At 48.6% G+C, this 16,949-nt stretch overlaps 1 protein-coding gene across 4 annotated transcripts in view; it reads right to left on the bottom strand.

Annotated features, from left to right (window-relative positions):
* Positions 1–492: 492 nt before the first annotated feature.
* The window catches only part of LOC104362320 (schwannomin-interacting protein 1), a 208,984-nt gene continuing 192,527 nt past the window's right edge, over positions 493–16,949 (bottom strand). For all 4 annotated transcript variants that reach the window (XM_042793719.1, XM_042793710.1, XM_042793715.1 and 1 more), the window contains 6 exons: positions 10,984–11,102; positions 7,410–7,527; positions 6,546–6,743; positions 5,850–5,973; positions 4,448–4,541; positions 493–2,974 (listed from right to left, as the gene is read on the bottom strand). In XM_042793719.1, coding sequence (XP_042649653.1) covers positions 2,923–2,974; positions 4,448–4,541; positions 5,850–5,973; positions 6,546–6,743; positions 7,410–7,527; positions 10,984–11,102 — 705 coding nt within the window. In that variant the 3' untranslated portion in view covers positions 493–2,922. The remainder of the gene's footprint in view (positions 2,975–4,447; positions 4,542–5,849; positions 5,974–6,545; positions 6,744–7,409; positions 7,528–10,983; positions 11,103–16,949) is intronic.

Here is a 16,949-nt window from a genome sequence, read left to right as displayed (position 1 = left end):
AACAAAACCCCTAAATTCCACACCCCCCATGGGGCTCCCCAAAACCCCACGCTGTGAGGAGCAGCTATTCCCCATGGAAATACAGAGTTAGCCACAGCCAAAGGCGGCTGGTGGCCGGAGGGCAGCAGGCTGGGCGATGCGGGGAGCTTGTGGGACCCCCCCCAGTGCCATTGCCCGGGGTGGGGTGGGTAGGTTTTTTTTGCTGACTGCATCAGGTATTTTTTGGTGACTTCTAGTCTCCGGAGGTACTTTTCCCATCGAGCACAGCAAGCTGAGGGCAACCTGTAGAAAACAAACATTGCAAAGGCTGGCAGCCCGTGCGAGAGGGTTTGTTTGCTGGTGGGGACAAGGGGAGGAGGAACTGAAAACCCACCCAGGAGGATACAGGAGACTCGGAAAATGGGACCGATGCCCAGAAAGAAATAGGTGACAAAATATATATTGCCCATGAGAAGGTCGCAGCAGCAGCTCAGAAACCAAGCAACACTTTTCTCTTTTAAAAACGTCATTTAATCCATTAATTCCACAGCATTGCCATCATACACACCAGCATGACACCTCGGTACATGGGACACAGAGCCAAGGAGATGCAGTTACCCAGAAACACGCTTTTTCTTAAAAAAAAAACCAAAACAAAACAAAAACCAACCAAACAAAAAAACCCCACACAAAACAACCCCCCTAAGGATGTAAGGGGGGAAAACCAGTGGTAGGTGACCAGAATAACTAGTTCTCTTCAGCAAGTTCAAGGCACTTAGCAAAGGAATGAAACTCCAGGCTGCCCAGGCTGCCTCACCCCAGTGCCCCAGGAGCTGGACCCTGCTGGGGGTGATGCCAGGGGTGGCTGCAGAGGGTGGGGGGGAACACCGGAGCACCCCTGGGGGGGCTTTCTTGCCTTTTTTTTTTTTTTTTTTTAAAGCTGAGAGCAAACTTTTGGTATTTGGGGCTTTTGCTGTCCATGCTTTAAAGCCAGCGGCAGGCACCTCCTCACCCCAACAGCCACTTCTGACAGAGGCACCAGCTCTGCGCCCCGCGGGGACGGTTTTGGGCCTCGGAACACTGTGAACACGGCGTCTTACAGAGCAGAAATATAAACCCCAGCAGGTCTCCCCACGTGCAGACAGCAGCATCAAGCCAACCAAGAGCTATAAGGAAACTAACACCCCGCCAATATATCTATATTTTTTCTGCATAGATTCCAAAAAAAAAAAACAAACCCAAAAAAACAAAGTAAGAATTTATATTGTCCCCGGTCTGCGGGCGAGGGGTCTCCAGCCTAACATGTCCCAGCATCTTTCTGCAAAAGCTGGGGGCAGGCACAGCACCCTGCCTGGGGACACTGCCTGGCAGGGACATAGGGCACAGGACCCCGTGGGGGCTGTGGGACAGGGACTGCCCACTGGAAAGCCCCGGAGCAATGTCTGGGACAAGAAAAACAACCCTAAGTTAAAGCAACCCGCCCCACGCCCAGCCCCTCTAAACCCTGCCCAAGGCTGGCGCTTCCATAACCTGCACTTGCTGCAAAAAGAAGGGGGGGAAAAAAAAAAAAAAAAAGTCATCTTATAAAATACATTCTTGGCGGGGGGGGGGGGGAGGGATGAAATTTTAATGCAGCTCATGCTTTTCTGAAAACACCCTGAATAAGTCATTAGCCAGCCCCTTCACTAAGATGAATTTGCCCCCGAGGACAAAAGAATTAAAATGTAAAAAGCTGGTGCGCCCGCCATGTGTGTCTGCTGCTGGCTATGGCCGGGCAGCCTCAGGAAGGGGATGGCTGAGCTTTTTCAGCATTAAATCAAATAAATGAGGGACGGAGACAGACCTATTAGTCTCCTGACGTCCCTCCTCCTGTACGCGCAGAGGAGGACACAGCCGCTAACGGGGAGCCCAGTCCAAAGGCAGAGAGGTGAGTAATTACCATATATAATACATTTAATATGCTGTTTAGATTTTTAACATAGATTTTTTTTTTTTAATTTTTGACATTGGTGAGTCATTTAAATATTTAGCCCAGACAATAAAATATAAAAAAAAAAAACCATCTACGGTATGTGCCTGCTGATTCTAACAATAGTCACAATATTAGGGCCCAGTGAATGTTATTATAGAAGAATCTCTTAAGTCCATGTCATACATACATTATGAACTTACAAATAAATAACTCTACAAAAATCCTGCCTTCTCTCCATTATTTCATGTGATTGGCAAAAAAAAAAAAAAAAAAAGGCTCTTTCTGGTGATGACAGATTAGGAATTGCACATTTAGTTTGAGGAATACATTACTGGTGCATCACCAAAGTCAACCACTAAGCAACAAAAAGACGTATCATATGAAACAATTTTTTAAATTTTTATTTTACATATTTATACATAAAACTTTCAAGGTAACTCTCTGAATCCAACCGAATGTTAATAGCACATCTAAAAATGAATGTCAGGTAGTCAACATTCACAAAATGTTGAAAACTGATTAAAATATACATATCTACTGAAAGCTACAACTTCACTACGAGGCAGGCATGTATTTTTTTTGACTTGTATAGCACCGTCAAGTACAGTTTCTTTATTTTAAAACTACAGTGAAGAATAAAAAAGTAGTCAATGGTAAAATATCATTCAACTGAAAATCTCTAAACAAACAAAAATAAAGTTAAACTACCCTCTCTTCTCACCCATGATTTATAATGTTATAAGTACTGTACATTTTTTGTAATAATATTATTAAAATGCCTGATATTTAGTGGCACGAGTAAAAAAATTAAAATAAATTAAGAAGCAGAGGCCAATCACCAGACATAAAGCTTCAGACATGGTCAATGACTAACACTGGTTTTCTCGTGCGCCACCGTGGACATCAGCGCATGGACACACACAGAAGCAAAATGAAGTCTCGCTCGAGCTCTGCTCCCGGGGTTCCGGGGTTCATTTTGCCGGCATCTTCTCTGCCATGTGCTTCTGCTGACTTTCAGCGTGTCTGGGGAGGAGGAGAGAAGTCGCGTTACTCGCTGCGCCCAGGGGAGGTGGAAACCCAAGCCAGGATCCGGCAGCGGACCGAAACGAGCAGTTTCCCCAGAAAAAAAAAAAAAAAAAAAAAAAAAAAAAAAACAACAGCAAAACCAAACCAAACCCAACCGAACAAAACAAAACCAAAAAAACCCAAACCAAAAAGCCAAAGAAAACAAACAAACAAACAAAAAAAAAACCCCAAACACAAGCAGCAGGCGAGGGATGTGATGTGCGGTCCCTGCCCGGGCTCCGTCGCGGGGAGAGGGGACCGGGATGTGAATAAGGAGGGGAGGAAACCTTTCCCCAGAGAAGTTTTGGGTCCACTGGGATCGTTTCCTCCCCTCCTGCAGGGATGGCCCCAACAACACGGCGATGGGGAGGGCCGGTGCCCCCCGCCACGCACCAAAGCCCCCACCATGCTGAGCGGCTTCCCAATAAATTAAATTTACTAAACTGCCCTTAATTGCATTTAGGAAGCAAAATGTTTCCCGAAGCACAGGAGGAGAAACAGATGGGAGGTGGCGTTGGCCGACTGACCCCCACCTCAAATCCCCCCCCTTTCATCTCTTGCTCTTCATTAAGGGAAGCAGCAATGGTCTCCTGCAAGACCCAGAGATGGCAACCAGCCCGCTTGTCCCTGGGGCCACCGTCCCCGGGCAACAAACTGCTCCCCAAATACCTCCTGGCCACTCCAGCTGGCGGAAACTTTTTCCATCCAGAGCACTGCCAAATCTCAACGCAGCACCACGATGTTTTAAAATAGAAACTAATTTAGGCCGTATTTTTTGCAAGCTTAATGCTTCAGTTCTGGAACCGCAGTCCTCATGCACTGACAATAACCAGTATCATCTTTCTCAGCCTTTTTTCCCCGAAGTTTTCAATATTTCTTAGTGTTTCTGCAGTGCATCACTACTTATCTCAAAGGAAAATGCCTCTTAAGTCTTGCTGCCTGGGAGATGGAGTTCTTTAGGAAACCTGCCTATATTCTGCAAGGCTTTCTGTTTAGTTGGCTGTTGAACATTAATATTTAAGAGACTCAGAAATTCTCCTTCAGTCAAGCCCGGCTGACGGTGGAGGCAGATGGGCTGCAGCTCACCCCGGCGAGAGGAGTGGGGTGACACAGGGAGACACGGATTTTCCTTGGATGCACTGAGGGTCTGCAGCATCCGAGGCTCTTTTCAAGCCTCGGAAAGGGAAACACCAGTTCCAGAGCAGGCACCAACACCTGTGTTTGGGCAGCTCTTGAAACCTGCTGACGCTCTCCAGAACCCACGTGCCTTGATTTCTTGTTCTGGAGGAGACAGCAGCGTCCTGCTCAGCCCTCACCTTTGAAGGCAAAAGCTTTAGTGGTGAAATTCTGCGAAAAGAAAACCCCTACACGCTGCTGACAGCAAGCTGGGACGTGTGAGGAGAGAAAAATACCCTGAGGAACCTCCTTTACCTGGTCAGATCCTCGATGTCCACCAGCATGGCGTCCTGCTCCGTGTGCAGCTCGTCCCGAATGAGCAGCAGCTGCACCAGCTCCTCGTTCAAGCCTGGCGCCGGGGAGAAAGGGGGTGAGTTTGTGATGACCCAGGGACCCCCAGTTTGGGATGACTACGTCGGCCTTCCCACCACACTACACGTAAGCTGGGGCAGAGGACTGGGAGGGACCCCCCCCCAGAGTATGCACACGATGCTGGGGAGAGGCACGGAGATTTTTGTGTTTTCTGCGATAAACCGTAACCCCCTCGCCGCTGCAGGCAAGCAGATCCTCCCTCAAAATAGCTCAGGGTAGCAGCAATGATAAAGATGGATTTCTCAGAGCTTGTTCATGATGTTGGGCTCTTTCTCAGGGATGTGTCAAAGAGTGGGGAATAATAAGAAGAAAACAAAAAGGGCCTTCTGCAAAATTAACCTGCTGGTATGGGCTCCCCTGAAGGCTGGATCTGCCCGTCACCACTGCTTAAATAGAGCTATACTGGTTTAATGCCTCTTCAGTTTGGGAAGCAAGCTCGGTATCAATGACATTAACACTCATGCTCCCACACTTGAGTGCTTTCTAAAGTAAGGCTAATTAATAAGCTTTCTTTTCTTTTTTTTTTTTTTTTTTTTTAATTTTTTTTCCCCTTTGCAGCACAAAATAACAAATCACGACTCAGCAGCGCGGCTCTCCATCCTCAGCAGGGCTGCTTCCAGACGGGATGCCAATTAACCAACGCGCGTAGGGAAGGAGCAGCACAGCGGCCCCCAGCCAGCCTGTTTTCCTTTTTTTGGACCTACGGCCACCAGAGAAGTCTACCCCAAACCTGTTAATTAATTAATTAATTGGAAGATGGAGATCCCCTGGGGGGAAAAACCCCCTGGATCTTTTGGAGAGAGCGAAGACAGATGAGGCACTGGCCCTGCAGGCGAACGGAAGGACCCATGAAATGCGCTGAAGCACTGCAAGGGTGGATTTACCCCGGGACGTTGGCGAAACCGGAGAACGTCCCCACTTATGGAGGGTTTTGATGATGGCGTAGCATCACATGAAGAACGCAGCCATAAAGCCACGAGTGGCACGTGCTTCTAGGACAGACAGACTTCCCAAGACTATTTTTACCCGCCCAGGTTTTGAGTTACAAGAGGGGTGTTAGGTGCTGGCACAAAGCTACACCCCTCCTCATTCCAGAGCCAACTGAAAAAAAAGGAAAAAGCCAAAGAAGCCAAATCTGGGGAGAGCTCAATCTCCAACTACTGCAGGGTGCCTCTTCCATCTACCCATCTTATCGAACATTTACCAAAATTTCTATGTGCATCCTGGAGAACTGTTCTTAATTAAATGGGACATACCAAAGAATAATTAAACAAATATCACTTACTTTCTATCTGTGAGTGGAGATCATTGACTATCACTTGTAGCTGCCCAATAGTCATGTCTCTTAGATCGGTGGGTTTTAAACTTCTCTTCATCAGGCATTCGCTTATATGAGGCATGTGTGGCAGCTGAAAAGAAATTTTCAATTCTTTACCGTTTTCTTTGAACTATTTGTATTTCTGAGCAGTGCCAGTTCACACTGCTTGCACCCCCTCCTCTCACAAGCATGCATCGACCACTCCACCGGGACTACCAACTCGAGCTGAAACACCCATGCAATGTTTCACCCAAGTCTTCAAATCCACCAGCATCAGCAGTATGTACTGATGTGAAGGGAGGCGAAGCCTATGGCGAGCAGTGTTGTACCAAGGCAGGAGTGCGCCGGGATGGGATGGGACGAGCAGGCTACAACGTAAGGATGAGCAGCATCATGCCAGCCTCGAGGCAGTAACAACCTTCACGCTTCATCACCTCATTCCCTGCACGCATCCCGCCCCTGTAACGCCCCGATAAAACGACCCATGTTGACCCTTCAACTCCTGACAGCCGGTCCCTATCTCCACTGCTCCATCCGCGTGCCAACAAGCACCATGAAGAAGCACCACTGACCGGCACACGTGTCTCAACAAGGCAAAGGAAACAGCAAAAGGGCTGGAGTTAAACCCCCCCCCCCCATGACATCCCACAGCCCCCCACTTACAAGATCCGCTACCGGCGATTTCTTCCTGTTCTGCTTTTCCACCTCGACCTGCATTTTGGCCATGGGCTTCGCCATAGCCAAGGCCATTTTGGCTTCAGCTTGGAGTTTCTTTTGCCTGGTGAGGAAATCCATGTCATCAAGGGACTCCGACTCCTCTTCCGTCGTGTCTCTGTCGGAGTAGGACGAACTCTGCTTGCTCTAGGGAAGCAGACACGCAGCTGTTAGAGCCCCGTCGCCCCAACCGTGCCTCAGCAAAGACATTTGCTGTTGGCTTAACATATTTTTGAACGCTTACACGTGGCATAATTTCTACAGAAACGGTGAAGAGCGCAGGTTTTGTTTTTTTTTTTTTTTTTTTTACTTTAAACCACAAGATTATCTTTAAAAGTCAGAGTAATTCCCCGATAGGCCCCCTTGACTATTAAATAGCAACTTGAGCACTTTAAATGGAAAGAGGAGCCAACCAAATCAATAGGTGTTGAAGGGACAGACTGGTTAAGCAGAAGGAAAACATCTAGGGCCGCGGTGCTATGGTCACCAAGGAAAAGAGAGGAGAGGGAAGCTGGTGGGAGCTGATAGCACTTTGCACCCATTACCGCCCCGATAATTCTCAGAGCCAAAACGAAAGGGAGGAAAGAGGGAAGAAGGGACATCTTCCCATGATGGCATCTGATCTACGGCAGCGCTGCGCTAGCCAGGGGTGGTTTGCTCTCTGCGCCTCAGCATCTCGCCTTTTTTTAATCGATGGCTGAAAATGCTGCCGTGGGGTTTATTTAACTGGGTCAGCTCTTTATTAGCTTCCCTTACGGACGCCCTACGGTCTCCGCGCTCCAACGCCCCGGCGGGATGGCATCCCAGACCCACCATGGGCGACAACGGCGTGTCCAGGCTGGTTTCCGTCTTGCTGTCGTCGGCGTCGCTGTCCTTGTCGCTGCCGCTGTCGTTCACGAAGCAAATCTGCAGGTTCATCCCACTTTGTAATCTGCGGGGGCAAAGGGAGAGGTGACGCCGCAGTCCCCCCCCCCCCTCCCCGCCTCGCGCCGGCACCCCGCGGCTCTCCCCGCCGCGCCGTCGGCAGCGAGTCGGGCGCGGTTCGGAAGGATGCTGGTGGCCTGGTGTCGTAGCGGCCTCAGGAAAATATAACCGTTTTCCCCTCTTTTTTCCCCCAAGGAGGGGGTCGTCCCCCACCCGAAAGCAGAGCCAGGGCCCCCAGCGGTTGGGCACCGGCCAGCGCCCGCTGCCATTTCTGGGCAACGGTGCAGCGCGGCACCGGGAACAGTTGCACGGTAACGACAACGGTTCTACCACCATCTATTGATGAACTGCAGAATTACTGAGACACTGCAGGGCTTCTGTCATCACGGGCGGCTGTATTACTACCTTAAATAAAATATTATATATAAAGCTGATAGACAATATAGCAAATATATGAATATAACATACAGAATATTATATATAAATACACCCAATTTATAGAGTAGTATATAAACAATATAAAATGTGATTGTATCTGTAAGATGTATATATTATTATATGTAATAGAACTTATTTTAGATATGACATACATATATAAATCTGTAATATATATACACGTTACACACACAATCATATTTCTAAATACAATATATATAATATATGATATGATATATTATGTATAGAATATAAATTATTATATAGCCTATATAAAATATAGTACATAATAATATATATAACATACTATTTTTATATAATGTAGCTATATTTAATATATGAATATATAATATATTTACATGTAAATATATAAAAATATAAATATAATTTACTATACATATCAATTAAATTTATATAGATTATATATTCATATTACGATGTATATGAAAAATATATAAATAATATATTTACATGTAAAGATAGAAATCATATATAGAAATATGATTGCATTATACAAAATAATGCGTTAACAATTGAAACTATTTCTTCAGAAGGGTAATATGCCTGTTTGCAGCCAAGAGGTACTACTGTCCATTATTACCATGTTTCCCGCACCCCCTGCAGCACCACCCCACCAGGACAGGTTAAGACCACCCGAATTCACCCCCCGGGAGCGACTTTCTCCGGCCGGCGCAGCAGCTCCGGGCAGGGGCATCCCCGCGGCAGAGCCGGGCACCGGCCAGGTACCGCTCGCGTCCCCGGTGCTGGTGCTGCCACACCGAGCTCCCTGGGGACCCCACGGCTCCCTCTGCTCTCCCCTGAGAGCAAACAAGGGAAGAGATTTTTTGGGGGACAAGAAGGGGGGGGGGTGTCTGTGAAAGCCCCTGCTGCGGCTCACGCTGCCGAGCAGCTCTGCGGCCACCAGCCCAGCCCCAGAGACCCCCGGGGGTCTCCGGGACAAGTCGCCTACCTGACACCAGGGTCAGGCCCTTTTGCCTCCTACAAAATCTGCTCAGGCTTTGCACAGCTTCCAAAGTCGTTAAAAATTAACCCCAGAAACTAGAGATTTCAACTCTGTCAGCCTTCTCGGTGCATTGTACTCCATCACCACCCGCTAACATTGGGGCCACCCCCCCGCCACGTTCTGCTGCCTCTTATTCCTCATTCTCAACCGGGGGCGGCTTATTTGCAGACAGCAAACTCTTATTTTCCATTTATTTTAGTGGAATTTCTTAGTCACTATTCCCATAAAATAGCAGTAATAATGGAAATTATTTATGACGAGGGTGGTGAGGTACTGGCACAGGTTGCCCTGAGAGGTGGTGGGTGCCCCATCCCTGGCAACGCTCAAGGCCAGGTTGGACGGGGCTTGGAGCAACCTGGTCAAGCTGAAGACCTCCTTGGTCATGGCAAAGGGGTTGGACTACATGCTTTTTAAAGCTCCCTTCCAACCCAAACCAGTCCATGATTCTTTTCTATAATTCTGCAGAAACTTGTAAGCCACGCTGCGTGGACAGGGGTAGCCAGGCTGGGGAGCAGGACGCACCCTCGGCTCGGCTTAAAATTGCATCACAGGCAAAGCAAGAGCAAAACACGGGCACGACTCATGCCTCTTTCAACACCAACGCCTGAAACCTGGGTATTTATCCCCTTTTCTTTCACGTGCAAGCACAAGAGCAACGGCCCGGCAAAGGTCCCCGTCGGCCCTGTAACAGCAGCGTGCGATCCGAACGCTTTGCCTGGACTATAAATATTAACGAAACGCCAAAGCGTTCAGGTACAGCTGGTAATTTCTCGTGGCACAGCTGCCAAACCCTGCCACACTGCGTTAATTAGACCCGCGCTGTAATTACAAGATAGCAGCTCCTGGTTTAGCTGTAACTACACAGAGCAAAACTGTTTTCCCTTTCAAATGACTTGCAGTTCAATTTAATTTCACAATTGTACCTCTCTGGTGTAATAACAGTATTCCTCCTGGCTTTATGCCTCTCCGAGACTCTTTTCTCTCCCACACCATGGCAACAGGTAGATCTTCACTCCCGAGGTGGGAAGCGTTCAACGCTTCCCCAGTGCCACGGGTTACTCACCAGCAGCTGAATATAAACAAGCCTTTCTGGAGTGTATTTGACGCAGAAATGTTAAAAATCAGAATAAATGAGGTACCCGTGCTGTGCAGTGTGCCAACCCCAGGGATGGAGTCGTGTCCAGCGAGTAGAGCCTGCACGGAGCATGCAGACCTGGGGGGGTAGGCAGGGAGCCACATTAAAGCTCATTTTTTTTCCCGTTCTCTGGTGCTTTCTGCGCATGAGACTAATCGCTCTCCGCTGCCCTGCTGTCACCAGGGCTAGCTATCAGCATCAGATCTGCTTCCAACGGGGAGCCACCGAAGGATGATGAGCTTTCACAAAGTCACGGGTTTTCACCAACCGTCACCACGCTGCCTGGCCCAGGTCTGGTGGGACCATGGGACCACCCTCAAGCCCTGCCCTGCTTCGGACACCCACGTCTGGCATGAAACCAGGTGTTCGGACATTAAAATCCTCAGTATTTTGCAACTCAACATAAAGAACTCATTGGAAAACCAAACCAAACCAAACGAAAACCTAATCAACTGTTTTCCTGACAATTACTCCAGTAGTGCATTCACGGTACTTCTACCACCATTCTTGGTCTGCCCAAGGCTAAAGGCAATGCTCAGTTCAGGGCAGAGATTCCTAAACGAAAACCTGAAGGAAAGCTAACTCAGGAAACTTCAGATCATGTGCTTTATCCCCCGAGCATCCAAGTATCTATTCTACACAGTTTGAAACTAATTTTTTAGGACATAACTTACAATTATTTACATAACATACAACTATTGTGTTTGGAGCATAAGACGTTGTTCTAAAACAAGGAAAATTCAACAGTTATGGTTGCATGCAAAAACTGAGGGATCCTCGGAAGGGCAGGTCTCGGGATGTCCCACTGCAGGCATCTCACACTCTTCAGCCTCCAAAGAGGTCTGGGGCTGTGAGGCCGCCCGGCTTACCGGGAGGAGAGGCTCGGCTTGCCGCTCTTGCTGCAGCTGGTGTACAGTCCCGGGCCATCGTCAAAGAAACTGCCCAGAGCCAACTTCTGCCTGATGGACTCCCGCTCATTCTTCTGGGCCTGGAAGGGAAGGGCGACAAGAAAGGATGAAGCCGGAGCGCAGGAGGGAGTTGTCTGTCCCACCAGCCCCACCGCCACCACGCTCGTGATGCCCGGCACCAGGCCCACGCAGCCCATCCCAACAGGGAAGCCCACTCTCTCCACGTGCTGATCTATATATATATCTATATATACACACACATCTGATATATACCTAATATATATACTGATATCTGTACCTCTACCCGTACACAGCCACCAAGGCCACACTTGCACCATCAGCATCTTCCACTTCCCTGAGCAGCCTCCAAAACCACACAATCCTTCTGCCAACACGCTTAGAGATTTATTTTAAACCATTGCCATCAAATTATTCAGTTTTAAAACCATATTTTTATATATATATATATATATACACATGGGGTTTTTTTGAATACAGGCAAACTACAAAGTGATTTGAAATTTATCACTGATCAATGATGATGGAGATGACCGTGTAATCAATGCGCAATAAATGAAAATCACGGATCTAGATTCGAAACTAGTACCCACACCATCCCGGTGTCTGTCACTAATGGATTATGTGCCAACGCTGACAACAGATTCATACAAGGCGGCAAGTTATTGATAGAAGGAACATTTTGAAGCCCTCAAACGTTTCATTTTAAAATAACACATAATACCCAATCAAGAATACGTAACAAAAGAAAACATAGCAGGCAAGCATGGGCTGCTTCCATGGTGTTAATTAATATAACTGTGCTTCCCATGTTTCACCTAAGTAAAAATAAAGCACCTTTTTTGATACAAGGAAGTGAGATATTACAAAATGCAAATTATCAACTTAAAATAGCTAATAATTTAATTCCAACTCCAGGGATGACTGCATGCATTACATTATCACACTGCCCATTATGTTGTCAATCCCTTCCCAGCACACATACTCCATTTGTAACCTAACTCCTTTTATTTCAAATATTAAAAATAACCCCCATGGCATCAAGGGATATCAAGATTTTGAGTTCAGCTCCTGGTTTCCAAAGTTCTACCTAGACGGCCCAGCTATGTTTTTCTACTTTGTTTTTTCGGCTTTCACTAATCGATGCCTCAATCACACAGAGGCAGTTAGATTTAGAAGAACAAATAGCCAGCCTTGCCGCCAGTGAAGGCCACGCAGTGAAAAAAAATAAGTAAAAATGAGTAAGAAATATTTTTTTAATGGGCTGAAAGCAGAGAGAGGGTTGCCCGTGCCAGTGTCTCGTGCTGCCCATCTCACGATCCATGTGGAGTGCCAGCTGCATCCCTCGGAGCATCGATATTTCATGAAGTCACGGATACTTAGCCTCCCCCTTTTTCCAGCTCAGATGATCCTCTCCCACATCTTCCCATCTCCTTCTGATTTCCCTCATGTTCCGGCAGAAATCAGGAGCCCAAAGCACATCTCCACCTCCTCCTGCCCAGCTGGGATGGCACATCCCAGCCTCCACGCCAGCTGGGACCGCTCCCTCCCTCAGCAGCATGCCCACCTACTCTGTGTACGCTGAAGACTACTCTTCTTTGCATTAAAATACACATAAATACAGGCACACTTTCGCATACTTACCCCTTTCAGATGGGGCTGTCTCTCCAGATCTTTTAAAAAACAAATTTTGCTCCGTTTCCCACCGAGACGCAACTGCTCCCAGTTTGACATCTGTACGTTTAATCAATGTGCAATTTGCTTTCTCCACCAGGTCATTACTGAGGATACTAAATAACACTACTCCCAGGACTGAGCTCAGAATATCCCATTTTATAAACCAGACACAGGCTAATGACCATAAAGAAACCAGGAGTCCTATTTGTTATCATAAAATAGGGAATAGTTACTGAGAAACAGAATATACCTAAGGGAACTGGACTTTAGGCTTTAGATAAATTACCCGACATCTGCAGTATACACCCTGAGCTGGGCATTGAAAACTATAAATTGAGAAGGAAAACTGCAAATGGTTTTTTGACTATCAAATATACTTACTTGGTATATAAAAAAAATAGTGGATCAAATACTCAAAATGCAAAGGTACTAGAGCAAGAAAAAACATAACCCCATGTTATTTGAATGTGTATTTTGACACTCAATCAAAAAATGTATGTATTTCTGAAAGAGGGGTCTGGTGCAAAGCTGAAGTTTGGTTCAGACAATTATTTTAAACAAAAGGCTGCTTTTTATTTTAAGGCAAAACAGTTTTGGGCGGATGTTTTCCTTCTTACCGTCGACCTTCTAAGTCGGAAGGTCAGTAGCTACCTTTGTTTAAGTACACGAATGAAAACACAATGTCAGATTACAGCCGTGACTGCCTACATGTACAATGCTTCACACAACCGTTCCAGTGAAGGCAAACTGCCAGGAGAGGTTCAGCTTTTCCCCACCGTGGACTCGGCACGCCGCTTCCCAGCCCCATCGCCCGCTGTCACGATCTCTATTTATAAACCCATTGCCACCACCCCTCCGGCGTTTGCAGATCGTACACAACCATTTGTGCTCTTCACCACCCACCACCGACACGCCGTCCAGCCCCCCCCAAATCTCACATTTTTGGTTGAGAGCCTAAATTTATCCAATATGTGCCTTCTTCCCATAGGACCCCATGGCTGGGGGCACAGGGAGGTACCGCTGATGCCGGCGGCCGCCCCGACCCATCCGATGCAGGATGGGGAGCGGACGCCCATGGCAGTGGGCACACAACATTTCTGCAGTTTTCTGGGAAACCGAGCAAAGTCCATACTATGTTATTTATGCCACTGAAGAAACAGTAGCTGGACTGCTCTTTTCAGCATGTACACTCCACACTATTTAGCACGCAGGCACCGGTACTAGCAGCATTACAGGCATCACCCGAAACAGCACGTAAAATGGCACATGGAAAACCTCTTTGGTGTTGAGGTGCAGCAGCGCTTTGCCAGGCTCCTCGTCGTGCTCCGAGACCCCTCACCTTGGGTAGAGCAGCCAGCTCCCAGAAACGGCTGGTGCCAGCACTTTTGGAGTCGTACTGATCGGTATCAAACCCGGACCAAATACCGGCCGTGCTTTGCAAAGGCGCTGCCCGTTTGGAGAGGGGAAAGTCGAACCACCCAGTGAAATACAGATGAACGGGTGCCAGCACTGCTCTGACCCCGTCCCAGCCGGGCAGTGCCACTGCTGGGCGATGCCAGGGGTTACAAGGCAGCGAGGCTGGGTGCCAGGGCCACCCACCAGCACCAAAGAGGGTGCACAGCCTGTGCCTGGCCCCGGCCAGGAACACCGGGACAAGGCCAGGCCACCAAGGCTATTTTTGCCAGGGTCTGTCATTACCAGCCATGGACAATTACTATATTTAAAGTTCCAGACTCACAGACAGCACCTTATTTTATCTCTGTAAAGCACAAGGGCTATTCTTGGATTTACAAACAGAAATTGTAACCGCAGAACATTTGTTTTTATCTCCTTTTTCTTCACAGGGGATCTGCTGGTAAACGCAAAACCGAGTCTAACTTGCCTATCTCAAGCCACGTGGCAAATTGCCTCAAAACCTAGGGGTCTCGATGGACGAGGACATGCTTCGAAACATCCCTTTACATTTTCTTTATCATGAAGTGATACGGAAATGCAGGGGGAGGAAGGTTTGCTACCTCGTGCCAGCATGTTAAACACCTCTGAGCGCTTCCCTGCTCCGGCACCCAAAACCCAGCGCTCCGGGAGGGTGTTGGGCAGCGTTTCGGCGGGTCCCCCTCCTGCCAAGAGAGAGTCTGTTGGCAGACAAAAGGCTCCTTTTTGTCCCTTACCTTTTTATAACTCCCCTCCCCGGCCGGCTCGGCTGCTTTCCTGATGACGTCACCCATGCCATCACCCTCCCGACTCATCTCCTTCGCTCCCGGGTCCTCACGTGGCCGGTGAAACGCTCCCGCCGGGGCATCTCAATTCATTCCTCCCCTCTTCAATTGGCACCATGGGATCAAGCGCTCGCCCTCGGAGCCAAGCCCTGCGGCAGCCCCCCGGCCCCGGGGCTGGGATGTTTTCCCCAGCCCCTCTCTCCTCCCGGCCGTTCAGGAGCACCTTGCTTTTCCCTAATAAAGTCAACGGCAGCGCCGGAGCCTCAGCCAGCTGATGAGAGGGAGGCGAGGGCTGTGCAGGCCAGGGAAGCCGCGTCCTCCTCCAGCCACTGCCAGCGCCGGATAAAAATAGCCCCGAGCCCTCGGCGGCTACACAAGGGCAGGAAAAAACCCGGTGTCTGATGTCAAAATTCAAGCCCGGCAGCGTAGTCACGGCAGGAGGAAGGGGGTTTCTCCCGGGGTTTTCACCGTGGAAGTTAGCCTAACGAAATCCCAGCGGTTGGAGGAGCTGCCCACGGCCGGGGCAGTGAGCCGGAGCGGTCCCCAGCCCTCGCACGGGATGGGCGATCCCAACAATGTCAACCACAAGATGAAGTTTTGTTCTCACTCTTTACCCGACAAACGCCAGGAAGGACCCGAGGGAGCTATTTCTTGGCTAAACCAGCTTTTTCAGGTGCAAAAATAAAATAAAAAAAAAAAAAAAAAAATTTTTTTTAGGAATTAACCAACAGAGCTCAAAAAGGCGTCCAGCCTTAATCTGCCACTTGTGGGTTTGCAGGGCCCGGGGACCCCCACACCGCCTAGTCCCTGCTCGGGGTGGCTGAGCACCCCAACCCCAGGTTCTGGGGGGGGGCCCGCCAAAACCTGCACCCCTTACAGCTCCACTCGTGCCTCCAGCAGTCCTGCCCGGAGATCCAGGCTTCCCAACACAGCCGCTGCCCCTCCCAAACCCCGCACAAATCCTGCTCGGTCCTCGCCCAGACCCCGTCCGTGTCGCCCCCAGCCCGCTGTGCGACGGTTGCTCCGGATCCGCTGCGGGTGGGCGGCGAGAGGCAGGGAGCACATCCCCGAGGCAGGCACTGCTACAGGGAATCCTTGGAAAGATGGGATTTATGCCACAGTTTCTCAGTGATCCTCAAAACGTGGCACACCAGCAAGAAAAGTACTGATCTCTGGTGCGACACGCTTACGCTGCAGGCTAGAGGAATAATTTTAATAACCCTACAAAGCTGACGCGTTTAAATGATGTATCCAAGTCATGCTGGCATCATTTTGCCCAAAACGCATATTCTAGTTAGATTACCATACAACGTACAAATTCTGCATCATGGTATTACACTACTCTGAAGTTTCAGGAAAAAACAGGAATAATAAAACAGGATTGTTTAATTCCATTCTTGTCCTGGGACACTTCTTTGTAACTATAATTCCCAAAGGAAACAAAGTTGTTCCCTGGATATTTCATTATCTCTAGTTCCCCTCCACCGTTGACTCATTGTGTCCTTTCCTGCTGTTGCTAAATCGACTTCCTCTCCTGGCTGTGGGGATGGATCCTGACACAATAATTCTGAAAAAAAAAAAAAAAAAAAAAAAAAAAAAAATCCCATAGCCCAAGAGGAAGGATGTGGTGGCCAGAAGCACTGGGTCGGGGGCTGAGTCTGCAATTTGCCACGTGCTTCCCCCCAGTTTCGGCCGAGTCCCCGGCATCACGCTGCCCTTGTCCATCGGAGCGGGGGGGGTCCCCACCCCTCCTCACCAGCCAGTGGAGATGGGGAGCCCCAGCCTGGCCCCGCTGTGCCCGTGGTACCCAACACACGCCGGGTGGAGGGGATGCCGTGTGAACGCATGCTAGGTGTGAGCCCCCCCCCCACCCCAACTCACATCAAAGTCACCCCTGAGGGTAGGAAATGACACACCTCACTGGAAATATATTTAGCACTTTTTTTGCCTGCATTTTTAAAGAATGTTTTCGCCTCCCATCCCAGCGTTCAGGCCAGCTCACCTCTGAGCTGGGAT

Source organism: Tyto alba, unplaced genomic scaffold (assembly GCF_018691265.1).
Source record: "Tyto alba isolate M040663 unplaced genomic scaffold, T.alba_DEE_v4.0 Super-Scaffold_10, whole genome shotgun sequence".
Taxonomy (NCBI): Eukaryota; Metazoa; Chordata; class Aves; order Strigiformes; family Tytonidae; genus Tyto; species Tyto alba.
The sequence above is the reverse complement of the archived record's forward strand: the minus strand, read 5'-3'. Positions and strand labels throughout refer to the sequence as shown.